General features: G+C 39.8%; 1 protein-coding gene across 2 annotated transcripts in view; it reads left to right on the top strand.

Annotated features, from left to right (window-relative positions):
• The window catches only part of LOC149080750 (ras and EF-hand domain-containing protein-like), an 87992-nt gene that overhangs the window by 16551 nt on the left and 48832 nt on the right, over nt 1-22609 (top strand). For both annotated transcript variants that reach the window (XM_089237430.1, XM_089237431.1), the window contains exon 2: nt 5275-5698. In XM_089237430.1, the coding sequence (XP_089093556.1) occupies nt 5275-5698 (424 nt within the window). The remainder of the gene's footprint in view (nt 1-5274; nt 5699-22609) is intronic.

Raw genomic sequence — 22609 nt, forward strand, 5'->3', positions numbered from 1 at the left:
GATCCAAGTCGATGCGTCGGGAGAAGCGAATTGTGTAAGTTCGTTCGATAGCACCCCTCTAAGTCCGGTCCTGATCGGAGACAAGTTGGGAAAGAACAGCATAAATGAGGGAAAGAGGCTTGTCCCTTAGTTTACGATGTTCCTTCCCAACTTTTCGCAGATTTTTGAATTTGCAACAACTTTCTAATTGGGTTTTTTAGGACAGGGTGTCCATGTAAAATCAATTTTTTTTTATTTTGTGACACACTGTATTTTCATTCTCAAAACTGAAACAGGGTGGTTTCCGGACACATTTTTAGCATTTTTCAAATTGAAACCATACCTCTACGACAAATAGTGGATGAGATGAAGGGCGAATTAACAGAGGCCACACCCTATATAGTAAATCCATGGTATATCTGAAAAATGCAAAAAACATTTCGAAAACGTGCATTTTGGCAATTCAAAAGAAAGAAGGTAAAGTTGACATGCATGCCCCTTTATCTTGCATAATTTTAAAACAAATCTTTCATAAGAATTTTTAATCAAGAGAAGTATAGGTAGAGATGAAGCTGAATTTGGGGGATGGAAAAATCAATAAAATTTAAGATTGTAATTTCAAAGCTAGAATCAAAACACTGAAAGGAAAATTTAAGATGCGTTGAGTTAAGAAGCAAATAATGTGGAAAGAAAACCTTTTTGATTGAGGGTCCATTTCCTCGATTAAAGTATGTAAAAATATGTGATGGCTCATATCTCTACTAAGTATAGACATAAATGTGTGGTAAGTAGCTTTAGTTTTAAAGATCTTACCAAAGACTTTGAACTAGAAAAAGTTGGAGAAAGCTTTTAGATAAATAAAGTGAATGCTCAGAAATATCCAGATCATATATTCAACCTTAGACACAGTCACGGATCCACAGCGATGAGTCAGGAGGGGTGGCTAATTGTGTAAGATTGTAGGATTGTCCTCTATTTTACGGGACAGGCCAAGTTTTACCATATTAACCGGATTTTGGGAGGGGTGATTACTCCCCTCCCTACTTCTGAATCCACGGCTGGTCTTAGATTAGTTACTTCTGAAATACAGTTTCATTCAATGTTGCTTTTTTTCATTGATAGATTGAACATTGTGTAAAATAGCGTATTGAGGGGAATATACGTATTGGGGGGGGGGCGGCACCAAAATCATTTAAGTGCTTAGGGCCTTCAAACATCTTAATCCGGCCCTGTACGTAATACTTGAACGACCCCTTTGCGCTTGAAGACGGCATAATGTCATCAAGTTACTGTACAGGATGAAGTTTGAATTATTTACGAATTACTTTTTCATGGGTAAATTTGAATTTGGATAAATCAGAATTTCAAACTAATCAGGAATTATAAATAATCAGATTTCAAATAAAAAAATATTGGTTTATTGATTATAATTTCGATACGGTGAGATTCATCGTGAAAATCTGATGTTTCGTTGGATGACAAGCTATCTCCAAGTGACTTTTTTGGTTCATAATGTGGCCTCTTCCTCGCAAGCGAACGAAGCAACGTGTGAGTTGGCTTAAACACAACACAATATTTCACGTAACGGACACTGCTATATGCAATGTACAGGGTAAACAAGACGTATGGTGTTTTACTGGCAGACCGTTATCCTTACAGGAATACTTTCGATTAGAAAAATTATCCAAATAACGTGTAGTACTCAGATATGTCGTTCATGTTGTAAAGGGTTGTATAGTTATTAAAATAAAAATGTTAACTTTTTATACGAACTCCGTGTGCTCAAAAACTCAATTACAAAGTGTAGCCCTATCTCTCCTGATGCCAACAAAACCGTTTTATCCGCATTTAACGCAGTTTTTTGGTTGGCTGTTTTCAAATAAATGTTACTGTCAATCACTGCCATTAAAGTGACACTGTATTTATAAATACATTCATCTCGAAACCTTATAGTTATTGATAACACAAGCTTATGACTAGGACTCTTATTTTTATGACCTAAAAAAGAAACGTAGCAGCTAATAACTTATCAGCAACGACGTTTCATCTTTAGGTCATAAAAATCAGAGCCCTACTTGAAAAATTGGATGAACACACACACAAAAATGTCATTGTGCTTGTTTTCGTGAAACTCTTAAAATATTTGATACTTCAAGTACTAAATTTCATCTTTTAACTATTCGGATCATGGCCCCCACATCTTGAAGCAGGGCCCCTACGCTGGGATCTTTTACGGGCCCCTTTACGATGAATTTATATCGTGAAAAAGCAAAAAAATGATTAAAATCCTCCCGGGTCCCAGGGCCGGAGCCTTGTCAGCCCACCCCTTGTGGGGGTCATGACTCAGATCCTTATATTCGGTGTTGAAAAATCAATAAAATCTTTTTGTTAATGTTACTTAAGTAGGAGAAAATTGTGAAAAAATATTCTATGTGCATTTTGTTTGTATTTAAACTTATTGGTCACTCTTTTAATGAATTTCTTCATTGGCTCCCCTTTTGCGATATTTTCCTCCATGGCCCCCCTGAAATATCCTGGGACCACCTTGGGGCCCATATGACTCCCCGGTTGAGAACCACTGGTCTGGTGGTCTAAGGGCGTTCACCCAGAAAGTGAAGGACGTGGGTTCGATTCCCCGCGGGGGCAGTTGAAATTTTCTTTCTTTCCAAAATATATCTTCGCACAGCCCGCTGTTAAAAACCTTTGTATGGATAGCGGAGAGTGACATCATCATCCTCGGATAGGGATTTAATGTATCATTCCCCGTTAGCGGACAGCAAATCTCCTAATTTTTGGTCATAAACCGGGAATTTATCATATTCAACTAAGATTATGTTCAATCCCACGCGCATTAGTAAATATGATAAATCTTCAATTAATTACTTGATTTACTTGACGTAACACGGTATGTGAATACGAATGGTAGTGTTAGTTTTGTTTGTTGATAACTTGTGAAGAAAGCCAACTTTGCCAGACTAATAATGTTGTTTTATGAATGTGTTTCTAACTTCTTCACACTTAATGTAATTTTTCTTGCAAAATATGTGTAGTGCACGTACCATGGACGAGTAAAAATAATTAATTGTTTTAATGAAAAGAATAAAAGTTATACATTTTTCCATATTCATCAGATTTTCCAGGTTTTATTTGGGAATTATGCATAATCGCTGGTAAAAGTAATATAAATGAAGTGAAATTTAATCAAACTTTCTCCATCGAGACGATTGGTGATTATGCATATAACCATTGGGGCTTCACTTTTACAATAACATATACATTTTAACATTAAAATGTATAAGAACCAATAGCGACTGAAGTCAAAAGTATTATAAACGAGATTCCGCTGTATATATATCATACCTCCCCATTAGCAGACAAGCTTTTTTGGTCCCATGGGTGTCCGCTATCGAGAGATACTACCGTACTAGTTTAACGCTCTTTGTTTGATGTGGGACGAGAAAGTTTTTACGCTTGCGAATTTCCAATTCAGCTCGTGAAATATGATTAACAATTTAAAACAATTCATCTCTAATTTGAAGATCGAATGCGGTAATTATCTACAATAATGAACAGACTGATTAAATGCACAAACATAGATTAATCTCTCTCGCTCTTGACATTAATAAGGGAAAAAGTGTCCGAAATCCCCCCCCCCCACTTTAATTTGCATGTACAGAACTGTTACCTCGCGAAAGTGCCAGGAAACTCTTCAGAACCATTCAGTTAACTACTTACAGTGACAAAGTTGCTTTGCTCTCTTCATTTACGCTCTAACTTTTTACAGTGCGAAATAAACTTCGAATAGTTATATTTACGCATTACGGTAAGTTTTCCATCATTAGCGATTGATAGCTACAGATCGCTATTTGAATATTGCGCTGCAATCGTCATAGCCGTTCAGTCAGGAGCAGTCACAATTTTTGCTATCGCTGAATTCCTAAATCCGCCGCCCCCCCCCCCCTCCCGAGTATCTCAAAATAATCATAAGCACTTGTGAGGTATTTTTTTCCTGACTACTTAGACTCATTTCGATTGATGTATGATTCAAGACACATCGAGGAAGTTCCAGTCATCTAGCCTTAACATCTTCCAGACCTCATTCTTAAGTTAAGGAAAATGACCCAAATACCGTTAAAAAGAATTATAGCTTTCTTCTTGTGGAAGTTCTATGCAGTGCCATCTCAACATCAAGGGTCTCCGACCAAATTGATGTTCTGAGGACTCTTACATAGCTGGAAGCAACATTTTACATGTTTGATTACTTACTCGCGAATATCGTAGCACCAGATCTCATAATATAGGACTCTTATGGGCATTAGGTCCACGTGTTATGCACGGAAGGACACCATCCGTTAGTATGGGTCCAGGTTCTATAAGCATGTCTGCTGTTTTCTGAAAGTATGTCACACTCCCTTTTTCTCTCCCATACTTCACCTGAAAGCTTAATTTGTTCATAAACGATTTTTTTTCACTGATCCCTGTGACCCTCCCCCCTGAACCAAATGTTGTGGCACCTTTTCACCTGATTTTCACGCTTAGTCCTCCCTAGAACACAGGCGTCAAAAGTGTTTCGAACTTAGAAGTCGGAAGTGTTTCGTGCAGATAATTTTGAGTTCTGAATAAATTCTGGGGTTGCTCGGATTTTCTCAACAAATTTCCGTGGGGGTGCTTGAGCGAGGTTGCAACTAGATTCCTTGCAACCCAGGGCAACCCTTGCCACTTAGAAGAAGCAGTTAAGGTAGGCTTCGACGCCACTACCTTAAAATAACACAGAACCCACACAAGAGGGTCACATGGCCCCAGGATGAGAAATACAGCTCTTTGGCCTGAGAAATTCACAACAACAGCAACTTGAACATGGTTGTATATTGAAAAGGATTTCTAATAGTTTCTTCCCTAATAACTCTCGACAACCATAAATACATTTTATAGGCATTGTATGATATTTTATCATGTATACATGTATTGTTTATAATTTTTTGTGATTGCATTTTTAATTGGGTTGCTGTATTTTAGTAATATATGACATCCATACGTGTTATGGACATCTTCTTCTCAGCCACCTCGTTGGGCATTTTGCTTGTTGTGGCAACGTATTTGTATTATGCAAATTATGTATTTTTGATGGTGTGCTTTTCAGATTGCATTGTTGGTGTACGTTTTAATACATCAATAAACTGTCGTAACGAAATCTCATTCGATTAATGTCTCTATTGATTTGACTTATACGTCCCATCTTATATATCGGTATCAATTTCCACATGATGACAGGTTTCTCCATTGTCAATTTTTCAGAAGAAAAGAATGAAGCTGATGTCAGAGTACCGACTTCACCGCGAACAATGACGATGACGACAGCCCAACTGCACAAGTTTTTCCAACTCTGCGATCCAGATGGGTCTAACAACTCCGTCAATCGCGAGTCTTTCCGCCTGCTCTGCAATCGCTTCGAGATCAGCGATCACGACGCTGACGGTATCTTCGACGATCTGGACCACGACCGAGACGGTCGTATCACGTTCGACGACTTTTCGAGAGGATTCTCGGATTTTCTGATGTCGTCTTCAGCGGGAGTACCCGAATGTGACGTTGAACCTGCCGAGGACAAATCCGCAAAAACAGATCAGTACTCCCAGCCTCCGCCGCAGAGCAACGAACTCGAGAAGCAACACGATTGGGCAGCATTGGCTAAGGAAGCGGAAATTCTCGAGGAAAATGGGTAATTATGCAAACGATTTTACATAGTGTTCAATTAAATGGGTGCTCTTGTCTTTTTAACATGGTGAAAAACTTTCTTATGTAAAAATATTATTTCTATTGACTTGTTTAAAATTTTTACCACATACATTTATTACATACATTGCTATCCTGTGCCAGCACAAAATTTTTCATAGCTACATTACTTACTTTTTTTACAAATTTTCCAAAAACAAAAAAGCATTAAAAACAGCTTGCCCGGATGATATAATAGCATGACATCAATGAAATTGATTCAAAATAAAGGAAATTGCCCAGTTTATAAAATAACGAAGATTTGAAATCCATTCATTAATATACTTGGGTTATAAAAAAACTTTAATTTTTTTTTAAATTTTTTAAATTTAAAATTTGATTTCGAATAGGAGATTGAGTCGATAAAATATCAATTTTTTTTCATCAGTTTATGAACGGAACGGTTTCCTTTATTTTGAATAATTTTCTTTTATCCAATTGCATTGATTTCATGCAATTTTATCCTACGTGCACGCTGTTTTTAATGCATTTTTTTTCTTTTTGAAAATTTATAAAAAAAAAATTAAGTATGAGAAGATGTGGGAAATTTCGTACTGAAATATTGTAGCATGCACAATATGTAGTAAAAATTTGAACTGATTAAATGGATAAGTAATAGGTTTAATAATATTTTTACATAAGAAATTTTTTAACTATGTCAAAAGTAGATCCGTTCAAATAGTGGAGAAATGAAGTACCACAAGGGGCTTAGGGGTATCCCAGTACCACAAGGGGGCCATATGGCCCCTGGTTGAGAACCACTGGTCTAGTGCGTTCACCCGGAAAGGACGTGGGTCCGATAAAGTTAAGGTCTGGTCACACATATCCGCACCGTGCCAGGACCGTAGCTTGGGCGTCAGTTGGCCGTGGCTCGGCTCGTCCCTCTTCAGACCACACCTTTCCGTGCGTTGCCCGTGTCGCTGCCGTATGCTGACTACTAACTCAACGAAGCTGTGTGGATTGCTTCAAGGCTTTAACGCAGCCGGTTCGGATGTAATCAAAATGTTCAGTAAATTAATGAACAAGTCAGAATTGGTGATTGGAATAAATGAAGTTACTTGCTTATAAGTTCATTTCCCAGATCATCCATTAACTTTCAACTACCATATACACAATCTCGACCATATAATAATCATAATCCATGTAATAATCGACCATTATAATCATGGGTAATGTCATCATTCTGGTATTATCATCACTTTCGAAAAGAACGGAACGGACCAACATCATAAAAATTCGTTTATAGTTATACAGACATCGGATAATGTTATCTTAATTTCCTTAGAAATTTTTGCTCACTCTGAAAAAAGCTAGGGTGAAACCAAACTTTTTTTTTTCCTGTAAAGTTATCGTTATCAGGCTTCAAGACTATACGTAGGAGGCTGGAAGGAATTCCACCCCTCCCGCATTGTTAACGAACATTTCCGTACTTAATTGAGTAATCAGAGTCTGTTGGTATTTGTGTGGTGGTCGAGAGGTCAATAGTGACGGACTCATCGCGCACGCGAGGTCCCGGGTTCAAACCCCACATGGAGGCGCCACAGTAGTATTCGATCAAGCTATTTTTAGACGTATTCGATTTTGAAAGAAAAAATTGCAATAACATAGATAAGTTTTAAAAAAGATGTTTTTCAATTTTTTTTCATGAGGGACAATTTTCAATAATTTAATATCAAGTTTCTATATTTTAATCCTCGTGAATGTTTGATACATTCAAGAGAATATAAATTTCATAAAATAATTTTTAAAAATTCGTAATTTTAAATTTTAGGGGGGGGGGGTGCACGCAGTTTCCAAAAAACATATTTTTTCATTTTTAAATTTTTAAATACTATGGAATTTTCTGAGTCTAACTGTGCGAAAAATTTTGTTCTACCTGTATGAAAAATATTTAAAAAATGTTTTAATATATAAACTATGCTCCACATGTTTCTCCCCTCACTTAAAATGCTTTTGCAAAGGTTTTTAACAGCTGGCTGATGCGTAGATATATTTTTTGGAAAGAGAAAATTCAACTCCCCTTGTGTGGGGAATCGAACCCACGTCCTTTCACTTTCCAGGTGAACGCACTAGACTACAGAGGCAACCCGAATCTATCAATCTTTCCTTGGAGCTCTTTGGAGGGGAAAAAAAAGGAACGGTTTTTCCTTTCTTTCCAAAAAATATATCTTCGCATCAGTCAGCTGTTAAAAAAACCTTTGTATGAGATAGCGGAGAGTGACGTCATCCTCGGATAAGTCGCCATCTGGTGGCATCGTCAGCAATTGTGAGGTTTGGCCTGAACTGTGTCCGACCGTCTATGTACGGTCACGTTCAGTGCACACGAGCTCCAAGGAAAGACTGAGAAATTCGTTGCCTCTGTAGTCTAGTGCAGTGTTTCTTAACCTTTATTGCCAGTGGCCCCCTTTGAACCATTTCTCGTGGCTCCCCTGTCTTACTTTCAACTCTCATTTAGAAGCAAGACCCCTTATACGTATTGAAATGATTTTTTTCAGTGAATTTATACTGAACGAAAATTTTGCAAAGAAAATTGGCCTCCAGACTAGCCTAGAATTTATTGATCTCCTTGCTAGTCCGAGTTCTATCAGGACCGTCTCAATATCATGGGGGGCCCCCCTCCTTGGGCAAAGTGATGCTATGGTAGTCCCATACTTTAGCTGGAAATAAACAGCCTACATATTTTCTACTTATTTTCAAAATTAATTGCACTATACAAAATATCATAAGGTGGGGTCACTTATGGACATGACGCCTCTCACAAGAGTGGGACTGACAGAGCTACAGCCCGGGGCCTAATATGGTTTTCATCATTTTTTTTTTCATACAATAAATTTCATATAGGGAAGGGGGTCTGAAAAATTTAGCCGGGGACTTGAGAAAAACCCCATCTTAGGGAACTTGTTGCAAAATGTAGGCGGTGAGGCCTGGGTGGGTCCATGCCTTAAAGAAGGCCCTGGTTTTATGGGTGGTTTTGTTGGATTCTCTTTCTCACTATAAGTGTTAGTCACTAATATAAAATCTTTATTTCTTCACACCTTAATTTTTGTTCTCAGCTCTCCAAACCCGTAGCCGGTCAATTTGTCGCACTCAACTTGTCGCGCTCAACTCGTCGCGCATCAATTTGTCGCAGTGCCAATTCGTCGCGGTACAAATTCGTCGCAGAGCCAATTCGTCGCGATACAAATTCGTCGCGGTACAAATTCGTCGCAGAGCCAATTCGTCGCGGTACAAATTCGTCGCAGAGCCAATTCGTCGCGGTACAAATTCGTCGCAGAGCCAATTCGTCGCGGTACAAATTCGTCGCAGAGCCAATTCGTCGCGGTACAAATTCGTCGCAGTGACAATTTGTCGTGTAACCAATTCGTCGGGACGTCAATTTATCGCAGAGTCAACTCGTCACGCGATCTGTATGTAGGTTTTTTGTCACATACGTGAAAAAATAAACATGAAGAAAAGTTTTTTTCCATCAAGAAATGCACACAGTTTATTAAATTTTTTTTTTGTCATTTCGAAAAAAATCATCGAAATTACATCGAAATTAAAATTACAATTGATATTAATGTTTTATTATTCAATTATTGTAAATGTTAAAAAAATCATTTTTTCTATGATAAAATTTTAAAATTCTGTAAAAAAATGTCGGTGTTTATGATATTCCCCAAATTACAGCACAGCGGAGGCTCTCTTTAAGTGTAAACTTGTATCTGTCCCATGTGGACTCGAGACTCCCACCAACATTAACCACTACAGTATCTCCACAAGAACCTGAAATAATTAATAATTTAATTTAATTAATATTTCATTTTCACCGGATAAGCCACACTTGTCGCTTTCTCTCGAGATTTCCATTACTCGTAGCGAGGGGAGTTGGGGCGCACACCGAGATGATAAATTGCGATCACATACATTTTCAAAATTTAATTTGCACCGGATAAGTTGCTCAAGTTAAAAACTCAAAAAATCCAACCAATAAAGTTCATAGGTTACATTCGAGCAAATGCAACCGATAATCTTATTGGTTGAATTTTTCAAGTTTTATAAAAGGACTTTTAGAACACTTTCATAGTGTAATGCTAGCCTTAGATATATTGTCGGTAAAAAATTCCTCAAAGATGTATTCTCTACATGGCAGATACATATTCAATAGTGAATTAGGGCCATTCAAGTATTACGTAAGCAGATTTTCAGCCATTTTTGACCCCCTCCCCCTTGTCAGCAAAAATCAGCAAAACACTGACCCCCATCCCCTCCCCTGTCAGCAAAATTTCACCAGCAGCTTAGAATATTTCATATCTTCAAAAAGGGGTGGTTGATGACGTAAGCGACCTTCAACCCCCCCCCCCCTCCGCCATCAAAAGTCAACAAATCCGAAACTCCCTCCCCGATCCTGACGTAATACTTAAATGACCCCTTAGGCAAATTGTGCTTTGGGATGGGCATTGATCCTAATTTATCATCTTGGTGTGTTCCCGCAACACCCCTCGCTGCGAGAAATGGAGATCCCGCCAGAAAGCGGGAGTGCGGCTTATACGGTGAAAATTTAATTTTAAAAATTTATTTTATCATAACTTATCTATCATCTTCGTGTGTTCGCCCAACGCCCCTCGCTGCGAGAAATGGAGATCCCGCCAGAAAGCGGGAAGTGTGGCATGAATACCATGAAAACTGAATTTTGAAAATTTATTTGATCGGCGTACTGACTCTGCGACAAATTTGTACCGCGACGAACTGATTCTGCGACAAATTCGTACCGCGACGAACTGATTCTGCGACAAATTTGTACCGCGACAAATTGACTCTGCGACAAATTTGTACCGCGACGAAATGACTCTGCGACAAATTTGTACCGCGACGAACTGACTCTGCGACAAATTTGTACCGCGACGAGTTTGTAGCACGACGAATTGACGCTGCGACAAATTGATTGCGACGAATTGTCGCGCGACAAGTTGATCGCGACGAATTGACCTAGACCCCTCCAAACCACCTGCTATGGCCCCTTTCTCAATTTTCTTCCGTGGCCCCCTTGAAGTATCTCAGTACCACAAGGGGGCCATATGGCCCCTGGTTGAGAACCACTGGTCTAGTGCGTTCACCCGGAAAGGACGTGGGTTCGATAAAGTTAAGGTCTGGTCACACATATCCGCACCGTGCCAGGACCGTAGCTTGGGAATCAGTTGGCCGTGGCTCGGCTCGTCCCTCTTCAGACCACACCTTTCCGTGCGTTGCCCGTGTCGCTGCCGTATGCTGACTACTAACTCAACGAAACTGTGTCGATTGCTTCAAGGCTTTACCGCAGCCGGTTCGGCTGTAATCAAAATGTTCAGTAAATTAATTAACAAGAGCGATTTGGATATAATAGCCCTAGCGTAAATTAACAGTAATTAATTGTTCTAAACATTTCTGTAAATAATCTATACATGTATATAAATTTATTATCCGTCTGTATATGTGTGCGTGTATGTTTTCTACAGAAATTTTTATTTTGTTTTTATTTTGGACTAGCAAAAATACCCGGCGCTTTTCCCGGGTTTTCTTCAATTACTGGGAGAATTGAAAATGTGGCCAACCATTATAAAGCATAAACTATTATACATATGCTAACAGGATTAGAGAAGTGACAAACCATTGTAAAGGCATATGCGTATCTGAAACGCATTGTTAGGGAATCACGGTAACCAAAGTAAACATTCCGAAAGTGACTGTTGGGGGCCCTAGGAACCATTGTTGCCCGATGGTTTTTCCGCTCATTTCGGGCATTTGCCCAGCTCTGACGAACTTTTAAAGTAGCCTACGGTTCAATCCGGGCCAGGTTTGGTATATATGTCAAATTTGGCGCCGATCGGTTCTAAAATTGTAGATTTGTATAAAGAACAGACGTACATACAGACATACTTTCACATTTATATATAAGATTGATCTCTGATTGATTTTTTGTATGTGACAAACCCGCAAAAATAGGATCTTTTTAAATGCAGCTGAAAATAAAAATACAAATACAAATACCACGCCACAACAGGCAAATTGCCCAACGAGGTGGCTGGCTTAAGAACATCATGGATCCCCGAGCCATTTTTTTGGAGGCCCTACCTACTACTGCTACACCACACATGTAGTGACGGCCATTTGCTTAGTTTGACTATATATATATCAGTGATTCCCAACGTGGGCGTTAACGCCTCCTGGGGAGCGATGGAATGTTCCAGGGGGGCGGTAGAAGAAAAAGGTTGGGAAACTATGATATACATTCTTGTTTATAGTTTGGAGAGAGGAGATTATTTACGGATTGATAAAAGAGGGGAGAGAAGAAAAAAGTCATTTATAGAAATTAAAAGAATCTATGGGGGAGAGCGGTACTCTATCTTCCTCACGTTCACACTCGTTCTTATTCAGAGTCAACGGCCATCATAAATATAATCATCTGTTGGGGCAGATGGTGTCAAATTCCGATAACACCTCGGAGAAGTGTATCTCAGCTCAGTAGGAGCATATTGTACGAAAGAGCGCGCATATCTTTTACTCTGTGTGTGTGTGTGTGTGTGTGTGTGTGTTCGCGGAATCTTCTGAACTGAAAATTGGCTCCTCTGCAGATGGCAAATGGATATTAAAATCAATAATAGTCAGGGGTGTTTAGTCTGCCGGTTTGTCACATACAAAAAATCAATCAGAGATCAATCTTATATATAAATGTGAAAGTATGATAAAGCCTCACCAGTATTCGATAATAATTTAAAGCACTCATTGCCAAAGTCCCAGTCGCTGTGAAACACCTTTGTCAGATATTTAGCGCAAAGGTGCTCAACTTTTTCGAAGGTGTGGGCCACTTCATTGTTTTGAAATATTTCGCGGGCTTCTTGAGTTATCCAGAAATGAGCCTCGATCCTCCAAAATTATCCAAAAAGAAGAGGCACGTGCCGCGTAAGTGATCTGCAAGAGTGCCGCGGGCCACTCGAGAGATCTGGAAATGTGCCACTAACCACTCAATAGGATAATCTGCAAATGTATCACGATCCACTTAAGTGAACTGGAGGTGTGCCGCTAGTCGCTCAAGTGATTTTGAAATGTGCTTGAGACCGGTTTGTTTTGTTTTTTGTCACGGGCCACATAAAATGCTTCCGAGGGCCACATTTTGAGCACAGAACATGGGTCGAGCATTTATGGCTTAACATGTTGCGTCTAATGTGAGTACCAAATTTAAAATGTCTCCTATATTTTCACATAAGAAAAAACCCAAACATTTTCGAACCGTTTTCTATTTAATTCATGTTCAAACCAAAACAATGATTCATTTATAGAGCATCGGAAATTAAACCCAGTTAGTTTTCCAAGATTTACATTATCATTTTAACAAAAATCTCCCCGGCAAAATTTCGTTATATGCTATGTGAAACATAATTTTAAACTTTGTTTTCCCATCAAAGTTGTGAAAATGTTTATCCATATGTTTTCTACATATTACGCTAGTGTGCCACAGAACCGGGGCCAGTTGCGTCTAAACAATTTAGGGCACGAAAAATGTTTAGGACACCCCCTCCCTTTAACAAGATTTCATATGTTTTGTGGGGAAGAGGGAATCGGCATACTGAATATACGCGAACGCTAAGAAATACCCCCATACAAAAAAAAATAATAATAACTACACAAATGTGAATGAAGAAATTATTTCAGTACCAATGAAAAATTAAAATTAACAAAAGAAATAATTTCGGAATTATTGAAAATTCAGAATTAATGAAAACAACAATTCCAGAACTGATGAAAATCGAGAAATAACAAATTTGATCATTTTGTCGCACCACGGTCATTTTCTGCACACGAGGGCTAATTAGAGACCGAGACCTACAATTTATTGCCGATTCCGAATGGCAGGCTTGTTTTTTTTATACTCATCGAGAGGTTGGTGCGCTAACCCCTCGATGGGGGACTCCCTGCGGTAGCAATTTTTTGCTGCGGTCAAGTCGCCGTTTGTTGTTGTAACCCTGTGTCAGGAAAGTTTTCCTGACAAGGACGAACCGAGTATCCGAACTCGCGACACCTCTAAACATCCTTCGGTACTTTAGGCGAGTATCTTATCGACCGGGTTACCGCGCCCGGAATAAAAAATAACCAACGATTAAAATCCTAAAAGCTCGTGTTCACCATAGTGTTGAGAGAGAGACAAAGTTTCAAGACAATGGAATGTGAGTGGTGTTCGAATATGAAAATGTTCTTTATCTATCAAAAAACGTAGTTTTTCGAGAAAAAAGCATTTTAATGGAAAAACGTTAGCATTTGTAATGCCTACCACCAGTTTATATTAAAACATTTGAAAAATACTTCTCATTCAGGTTGAACAAAAGCTTTTTAACACAGTTAAAGACGCAGAAAATTTCATAGTATTTAAAAATTGGAAAAGGTGTTTTTTTGGAAAATTTGCTTACACCAATTCCATTGATAGCTCTCTTATACAGGGAGCATGAGTAATAGGGCCTGAGGCATTTTGCTGGCGAACCGTTTATCCTAGAGCAGGAATCTTCAACCCATTGTTCGCGAGCACCACGGTGCTCCCTGAAACACCCAGAGTGCTCGATGCTAGTGTCCGATTTTGCGCTCGCGAGTGCTTCATCAATGTTCCAATTAAACACTTTGCACAAATTATATTCAAGGATTGAAATCACCCTGATTTCATGGATTCGCTTGTCAAACGTGCCGTGAAGGTGTTCTTCTTTTGATGATGGGTAGAGGCAGTGCTCACGACTAGAAAAAATGAAGACCTGTGTTCTATTAGAGGCATACGTCCAGTTAGAAAAGTATCCAAATAACGTGTAGTATTCAGATACGGCATTCACGTTGCAATGGGTTGTATAGTTATTGAAATAAAAGACTATCTTTTTTTTTAATTGACACCTGTGCACAAAAACCCAATTAGAAAGTTGTTTCCCTGTCTCTCCTGATGCCAAAAAAAAAAAAAATTCACGTTTCTAAGTGCAATATTCACTGAGATATTCGAATTCGAAATACGGAGTAAAGTTGAAAAAAACAGCATTTAACGCAGGTAAAACGGTTTTTCCGCATTTAATGATGTTTTTTAATTGGAATGTTAGAAAACAATATGTACAGTATATAATTATACAAGGGAAAACATGCATAACAGATGAGATAGATAAGAGTTTTCCCTAGGAGTCCTCTTTGCACCCTCACCCTACGTGTTCTCTTTCACTCTTGCATGCATATGATAGAAAGATACATTACATGCGTGGGAAAAAAAATCATGAACTGAGGTATAGAAGGAAATGAGAGAAAGAATCATCCCGGACATTTAGCTCCCGCTATTTCGCATCAGATATTCGGCCAGGACGCTTCACCCCAATATTTTGTCCCGACGACATTTCACCCTAGACATTTAGCCAGACATTTCACCCCGGACAATTAGCTCCCACTATTTCGTATCGGACATTTGGCCAGAATACTTCACCCCCAACATTTTGCGCTTAAAATTCCATCTTATCTAGCAGTATTTTACATAGTATTAGCACAATTTATGCAAAATATTTCGTCAAATAAAGAATCAAAGCTCCATGTTGAAATTTGATGCCGCGTAGCAGATTTCACACTGTTCAAAATAACATATTTGGCAGATGAGAATGCACGTTTTCACCATTCTTCAGGAAATATACTACTCTTGGTGAAACAGAAATTGATATTTTCTTCCAAAAATGACTTTTTCAACGTAATCGGATACCTTCCGGGACAACAGAAAAAATAAAATGAATTTAGTAAAAAATGTGCATTGTTTGCTTATAGCTCAGCATGTGCAAGCGAAGGGTACAAATGTCCTCGGACCCTTGAAATTCGTTAGAACGTGGGTTCGATTGTAAAATGTTTCCAGGTGCTTAACAGTTGCAGTGATTTTGCGTCCAGGTCTTTCCCGAAGAAAAACTGCTTCCTGTGTCATTAAATCGCATGTTCGTCTCACTTTCTCATGTTCTCTCTCTCAAAAAGGTATCGAAGTTTTTGAAGGCCATGATGCAGGGGTTGCTTTTTTTTTCTCTCTCTCTCTCTCGCTCTCATGAGACACATGCAGTGGCGTAGTCGTATTTTGGCATTAGTCATTGTCTACAGGTGGCTTTATTCACCCTTCCCCCCCACCTCTTTGATATATATATATATATTTGTGGATGTTGCGTACTTGAGCAGCTGTTCTAATCGGAATTCGTGTCAAGTGCAGAAATTCTATTACTGACGAACGACTGGCTTGGAGACTGAGTACGTTTATCGTTTCATGGGGTTTTTTTTTTGAAGGTTGGGAGAATACAAATGCAAGGCCACAATAGGCAAATGTCCAAAGAGGTGGCCGAGGAAAAAGATGCCCATAACAAATATGGATGTTATATATTTCTAAAATACAGCAGCCCAATTAGAAATGCAATTATAAAAAGTAAAGACTATATATACATGATGAAATATAATACAATGCCTATATATATTAACCACTTTGCGATTAAAGGACGTAATATTGCGTCCCAACGCCAATGGAATGAATTCAAACAAGAGAGTCGCCTATCTCCATAGGCGGAGATAGACTTGGAAGTCTGGGGAGGGGGGCACGATGATGATGTCAATTGATGCATACGCATATACATTAGATCTGTCAACTCCACCTTTGACGCTGGGGGGGGGGGGGCTGCCCCGTATCTCCGCCCATGTTTCACTCTGTTTTCTTTCCTCTCTCCTGATCATGCCGAAGCTTTGTTGCAACCTTACAATTTTTTTATTTCTCTCTCTCTCTCTCTCTTTGGTTTCTTGTATACCCTGATAACGTTTTTTTCCTCACATATGATGTATAGTTCTTATAAGAGTGAAAGAGAAAAAACCGGTAGGGTGAGAGTGAAAAGAAATATAACTTTATACACATTCTTTTATCACCTTATATTATTATTATTTTTCTTTTTTTCTCCTTCCCTTTTTATAATGTGCGGTTAGGCTAGGCCACAAGGTTACTATATTTATTGCCGATTCCTCAAATAGAGATCATCCGCATTTCTTGCCAATTTGCTTGCAAGCGAAGGGGTTAATAATATATATGGTCGTCTTATCTAAGAATGGATAGTTTCTCGATTTACCCCAACATGTTTATCATATTTCTCTTTAAACGTGTCAATTGTGTTAGAATTTATTACATTGAGCATTGAACGACCGGACACAACCCACTTGATATCGCTCAGAGAGATATCGAAGTGTTCCTAAAGGATGGATGTGTCCGAAAATATTTTTGAGTAACAAGTAACACAGAGTCAGTTTCGACAAAGGCAACAAAAGTAAATTGATCAGTGGCTTCATAAATTATCCACATAACGATATCATGTAGGCTACTTCGTTCTACATTGTTGTCACACGAGGCTTGAGTTATGAAGAGAGACTTCATTTTTTGAATATGTTTACTTTGGATGAACGCAGGTGCCGGGATGATATGATCGAGGTGTTAAAAATTTTCAACTGGATGGACCATGAATTATTAATACGACGTCAATCGACTTCTTCGACAAGGGGACACTAGCCTCCTGGCAATGGGAGCGTCCTGTGTAAGGTTCTGAACATAGTGCGTCCGTATTTCAGATCCTTGAAATTCGGGTTTTTAACCAATCGGGCACGACGCGGGTTTCCAGAATCTGAAATGTGGACGCAATATGTTCACACCCTTAAACGGTAACCTAGAATGATGACATTCCACTCGTGAGTGCATATTACATAGTCCGTTCATGTACTTGCACCGCAGCTTACGCTGTTGAGGGGACTTTTAAGAATTTTTGAAACTTTGCGGGGAGACGTTAGAATTTACTACACCAAGGCAGGCTATTATACTTATTAACAACCCTAATAGAGGAAAATTCCCCCTGCGACACTATAACCTCGCATTGTCCCCTTCCAATCGATACTGGTGTCCCCTTGTCAAAGCAGTCAATTGACAGCGTATTAATAATTCATGGTCCATCCTATCCATCCCGTTGAAAATTTTTAACACTTCGATCATATGACCCTGACAACTGCGTTCATCCAAAGTAAACATATTCAAAAAATGAAGTCTCTCTTCATAACTCAAGCCTTGTGTGCAAACAAGGACACGCGTAGCTCTACTTCAGCTGGAGTGCGCGTAGCGGTCCATGCTCTATCGCCATCGGGAAATTTTAACGTATCTCCCAATGGGGCTGGACTGTGGCGGACTTTATTATACGAGAATAATAGTACCATAAAATAGGAAATTAAACAACGCACAGATACAGTGACTATATACAACAGATACAAATAGAACGCACCAATGCATGATACGGTGGCACCAAGTATATAAACACAGAAACTACAATGTATACAAATGGGTGCGCACTCGTAAGAGGTGAGTGCGACTACAAAAGAGAAAAGTACATCGGGGTGGAGGTAGAGGTGCCCTCACATACTGACAAGGCGGAGGAGAGCGGAAAATGACCGCAGGGGTTCTGAAGGGTAAAAAAGAAAGGCCTTTAAGCGGGAAACGTGACATCTCGCCAACTAGCAACCCTACAAGCCTATTCATGCCAAATCAATCAATTCGGCAATATTGGAGGCTCCTGAATTGAAGGGTCTGAAATGGCCTCGCCGCCCCCCCCCCCCCCACCTCCAGGCCCATGTCCCATGGCAGTACGTTTCTTATTAAAAGCTATTTAGGGACATTTAAAAGGATGAAATTTAAAGGATGGTGTTAGAGTCCGTATGTAAGCATCTGTGTATATGTGATTGGCCGTAGGGAGGCGCTTTGGAAGGTAGAGTGGGGAGGGGGGGGGGTTCGACCTCTTCTTGAGAGATACGCACGCATTTCCCAGACCTCCGTTCGCCCATCTAAATTGTTGTTTCTAAGTTGTATTTAAGGAAATAAATAGTTGTTATTGCTACTCCATGGTGGTGCGATCTTATATGATTCGATCCTCTGTCTCTGGTTAGAGCTAGTTAGCTATTGGAAATCAAACAGGTATAACCTCTCCCTCTCTCCACGAATATACAGCTGGGATTCGCGCCCCTTCTGATACTACGTCCGGGAAACTGTGAAAATTGTTTTGACTATGATCACTAATTTCGTTGATTGGTTCTCAGTACGGGCATAATTACCCTTTGCTAACTCATATATATCGATTCACTTGCATATGTTTAGATATATCGCATTTTACATCATATTGCATTGTGTTTTTGAATGAATTTGATTGAATGAAGTTTGGTTCCTGAAAAAAAGAAAAACCAGACCCCCCCCTTCCTGTTCCCCTCATAGTGGTCGGCTGAAGTTGGTTGTGGTCGGCTGAAGTTGGTTTTCTGTGGTTCCCAACTTCAAGGCGCAAATGCGAGCCGATCTCCCCGTTAAAAAGTCTCGCCACAGAGAGCAACAGTCCTACAACGATAAATCATTCAATCATAACACTTCACTCATAGTTAGAAAAACTGGTCGCAGATGGCAGCACTACACATAACAAGCATTACAGAGAAACAAAAAAAACTTCACGTCAGGTTTCACTACACGTACACGCACATTCCCACATGTACCGATTCGTTGGGGGTTCCGCGGGGGGGGGGGGGAATTGTGTGGGCGGGGTGTATGTGTGGTGTAGCAGTAGTAGGTAGGGCCTCCAAAAAATGGCTCGGGGATCCATGATGTTCTTAAGTCAGCCACCTCGTTGGGCAATTTGCCTGTTGTGGCGTTGTATTTGTATATGTATATTTGTATTTGTATTAGTTGCAGCCCTGAAGAGAAGTTTGTCAGAAAGAAGTTCTCTTGCACACATAGTGTAATTTTCCATTAATCCATAAGATGCCACAGCAGTATCATCAAACTTTTAAATTAGGGTAGGTTAGGTTAAGCGCAATGGGAACTGAAAAGAAAAAAAGAGCGCCAAAAGTAGAAAAAAATCCGAAACACGCCCTCCAAACTGAATGGGTGTGATGATGATGATCCCTCCTCAGAAGTTTTTTTTTTGAGAGGGTGAGAGAGGAGATAAAAAGGGGATAAAACTGGCCAATCTCCCCACACACACAAATAGCGTTTAATTTTACCTCGTGGTAAAAACAAACCGGATTGAAAGAGTCGCGTATTGTACACCCACGCTGAGTTGGCCTCTGGCTACGTTATGAAACGCCACGTTGGACGATTCCATTTATCATCTTTCGGTAAAAAAGTTGCTGGAAAAAGGATCAGAGGTTGATATTTTCCGTTGGCGTCTTTTGCGCTATTTTAGTGAGTTTTCCCTTCCCCCCCCCCGTTTCCCCTCCTCGAAAAATAAACTCTTCCTTCGCGCGTCAAGGTCAGAGGCCAACTCAGTATGGGCATACAATACCTCGTTGAGTGGCCTCTTTCTCCTCCTTGTCTCGTTTCCCGAGTATGTGAGGCGCAGAACAAAACAGTACATTTATTTTCGACGCTCGCCTCTACCTCTTCGCTCTCCTCCCGAGTATGTGTTTGGCCTACAGCCCAGCCAGTACGCCGGATCACGAGTGAATCCTGGGTTGTCAGACCCTAGTAGGTCTTCTGACCATTTGTCGGATGGTTTCTACGTGGTCTGCGTTTCTGGTTTTCTTATCCTGGACGATCTGCGGATTCGCTTGCAGGTAGCATACGAGGTCAGTAGGCCGTGGTCGCACTGATGCTGGTTTTCTGTTTTCCAACTTCGAGGCATGAGTGCGATCCGATCTCCCTGTTGAAAATTGTCTTGAGATTTACAGACCTCAAAGGTATAAATATTCAATCACTAGCTGTTTGTTACCCACGGCTTCGCTCTAGCGGATTTGGTAATCTGAAAATTGCTCACTGGTGATTTCCCCCATGTGACATTTGTTACTCTCTTGACCCCCTTGGGGGGGGGGGTAATTTGGTTTAGTTTAGAACCGAGCAAACGCCCAGGCTTTGTCACTTTTGCGATATAAGCTTATTGATCGTGGGCGAGCCGGAGAAGGTATTTCGATACCCTCTCCGGGGGGGGGGGGGAATTTAGATTTTCCAGAAATCCCGTCGTAGTGAGTCTTTATATTATAAAATATAATACTGGCCACGTTTCATATTTATAGCTTCAACGGTTCTCCATATACAGTCAAATCCCGTTACAACGAACTCCAAGAGACCGGAGAAATCACTTCGGTATAACGAAATTTCTTTATAAAGGAATTCAAAGTCTTTGCATTGCTCCTATGTAAACTTATCTGGGGATTAGAAAAGTGTTCGTTAAAACGAGATTTTCGCTATTACGGTATTCGTTAAAAAGGGATTCGACTGTAATCTTTGAGATACCTCCCCTCCTCCCGCGCTTAGGGGTCGAATTTTGAAAGACCCCTTCTTAGTGCGTCTTTACATTATGAAACAAAACCACTGACCAAATTTCATATTTATAGTTTCAGTTGTTTTGACTCGGTGATGATGAATCAGTGAATCACTCAAGACCTATTATTTTATACACAGTGTGTCCTGTAAGTGCTAATGCAGCCTTTATTTCATCAACCGTCCGTCGTAAACTTATAGTTTCAATTTAAAAAGCACTCAAAAGGCGTTCAGAAATTACCGTGTACCAGTTTTGAGAGTGAAAATACAGTGTGTGTGTGTGGGACAGAATAAAAAAAAAATATAAATTTTCATACGGTCCCTCTGCTCTCTAACTTCCAATTAAAAACGTTATTGCCCTGTCTATCCTGAGGCTAACAAAAAAGTTACATGCTTCTAGGTGCAATATTCGCTAAGATATTCCAATTCAAATACCGGAAAAAGTTAAGAAAGAACAGCAAAAACTAAGGGAAAACGCTTCTTTCCCTTTTTTTTTTTACTGTCCTTTCCCGACTTTTTCCCGATTTTAAATTCAAATATCTTAGTGAATATTTCACGTAGAAATGTTTTTCTTGGCCTCAGGACAACAACTTTCTTATTGGGACTTTTACGACACAGTGTATTTCATTCTCAAAACTGGTGTAGTGTAATTTTTGAAAACCTTTTGAGAATTTTTTTCAAGTTGGAATCATACCGCTACGACTGACGGTGGAAGAGATAAAGGCCACGTAAGCAATCGTCACCGGGTGAACTAATATCAGCACAATTCATTATAGCCGAGTAAATAAATCACACTTAATACGTCCTTGCCATCAATGACTTGATTTATCTCCTTGCAGGTGAATTTGCTTCTGTTTTCCATTTACCGGTTACTTTTGTTTTGACGCCGACGAGGTCGAAGATCATATTTCCTCTTAAGATCAATCACTGGGGCCTCTTGTCGGTTTGAACTCGTCATCGCTCCCACCGCTCAGACGCGCACTGCCAGTCTTCTTAGTATGTATGCGGTGTAAGTTGTTATCGAGGAACAATATAATCCACCGCACCCGAGACTCAAAGGGCTCTTCAAAACTCTGTTTGAAGAGCCCTTTGAGTCTCGGGAAAATCCCCGAAACTGTGTTTCAAAACTCTCCTTTTGAAACACAGTTTCGGGGATAGCACCAAAATGAAATTTTTTTGTATATGGGCAAGATGTCAGGGTAATGCCATAAAGATCCAATCTCACCACAAGCACACATGGCGTTGTCCGACTTCTTGAAACGTTCTAGATACATCGGTAATGGGCCGTGCTCAGTTATTATAATCACTTTCTCTATAGAGCAGTGATTCCCAACGTAGGCGTTAACGCCCCCTGGGGGGCGATGGAATGTTCCGGGGGACGGTAGAAGCTACAGGTATAACATAGGATCCTATGGGTTAGATTGCGTTGGGGGGCGATGGGAGAAAAAAAATTTCTGAAGAAGGGGGCGATGGGACAAAAAAGGTTGGGAACCTATGCTCTAGGGTCTAGAACAAATGGTACTATTCAAACGGACGCGTTTCTGTATCTTATAG

The sequence above is a fragment of the Pholcus phalangioides genome, unplaced genomic scaffold (assembly GCF_987345545.1).
Source record: "Pholcus phalangioides strain wild (caught in Gottingen) unplaced genomic scaffold, Ppha-v1.0 ptg000010l_1, whole genome shotgun sequence".
NCBI lineage: Eukaryota > Metazoa > Arthropoda > Arachnida > Araneae > Pholcidae > Pholcus > Pholcus phalangioides.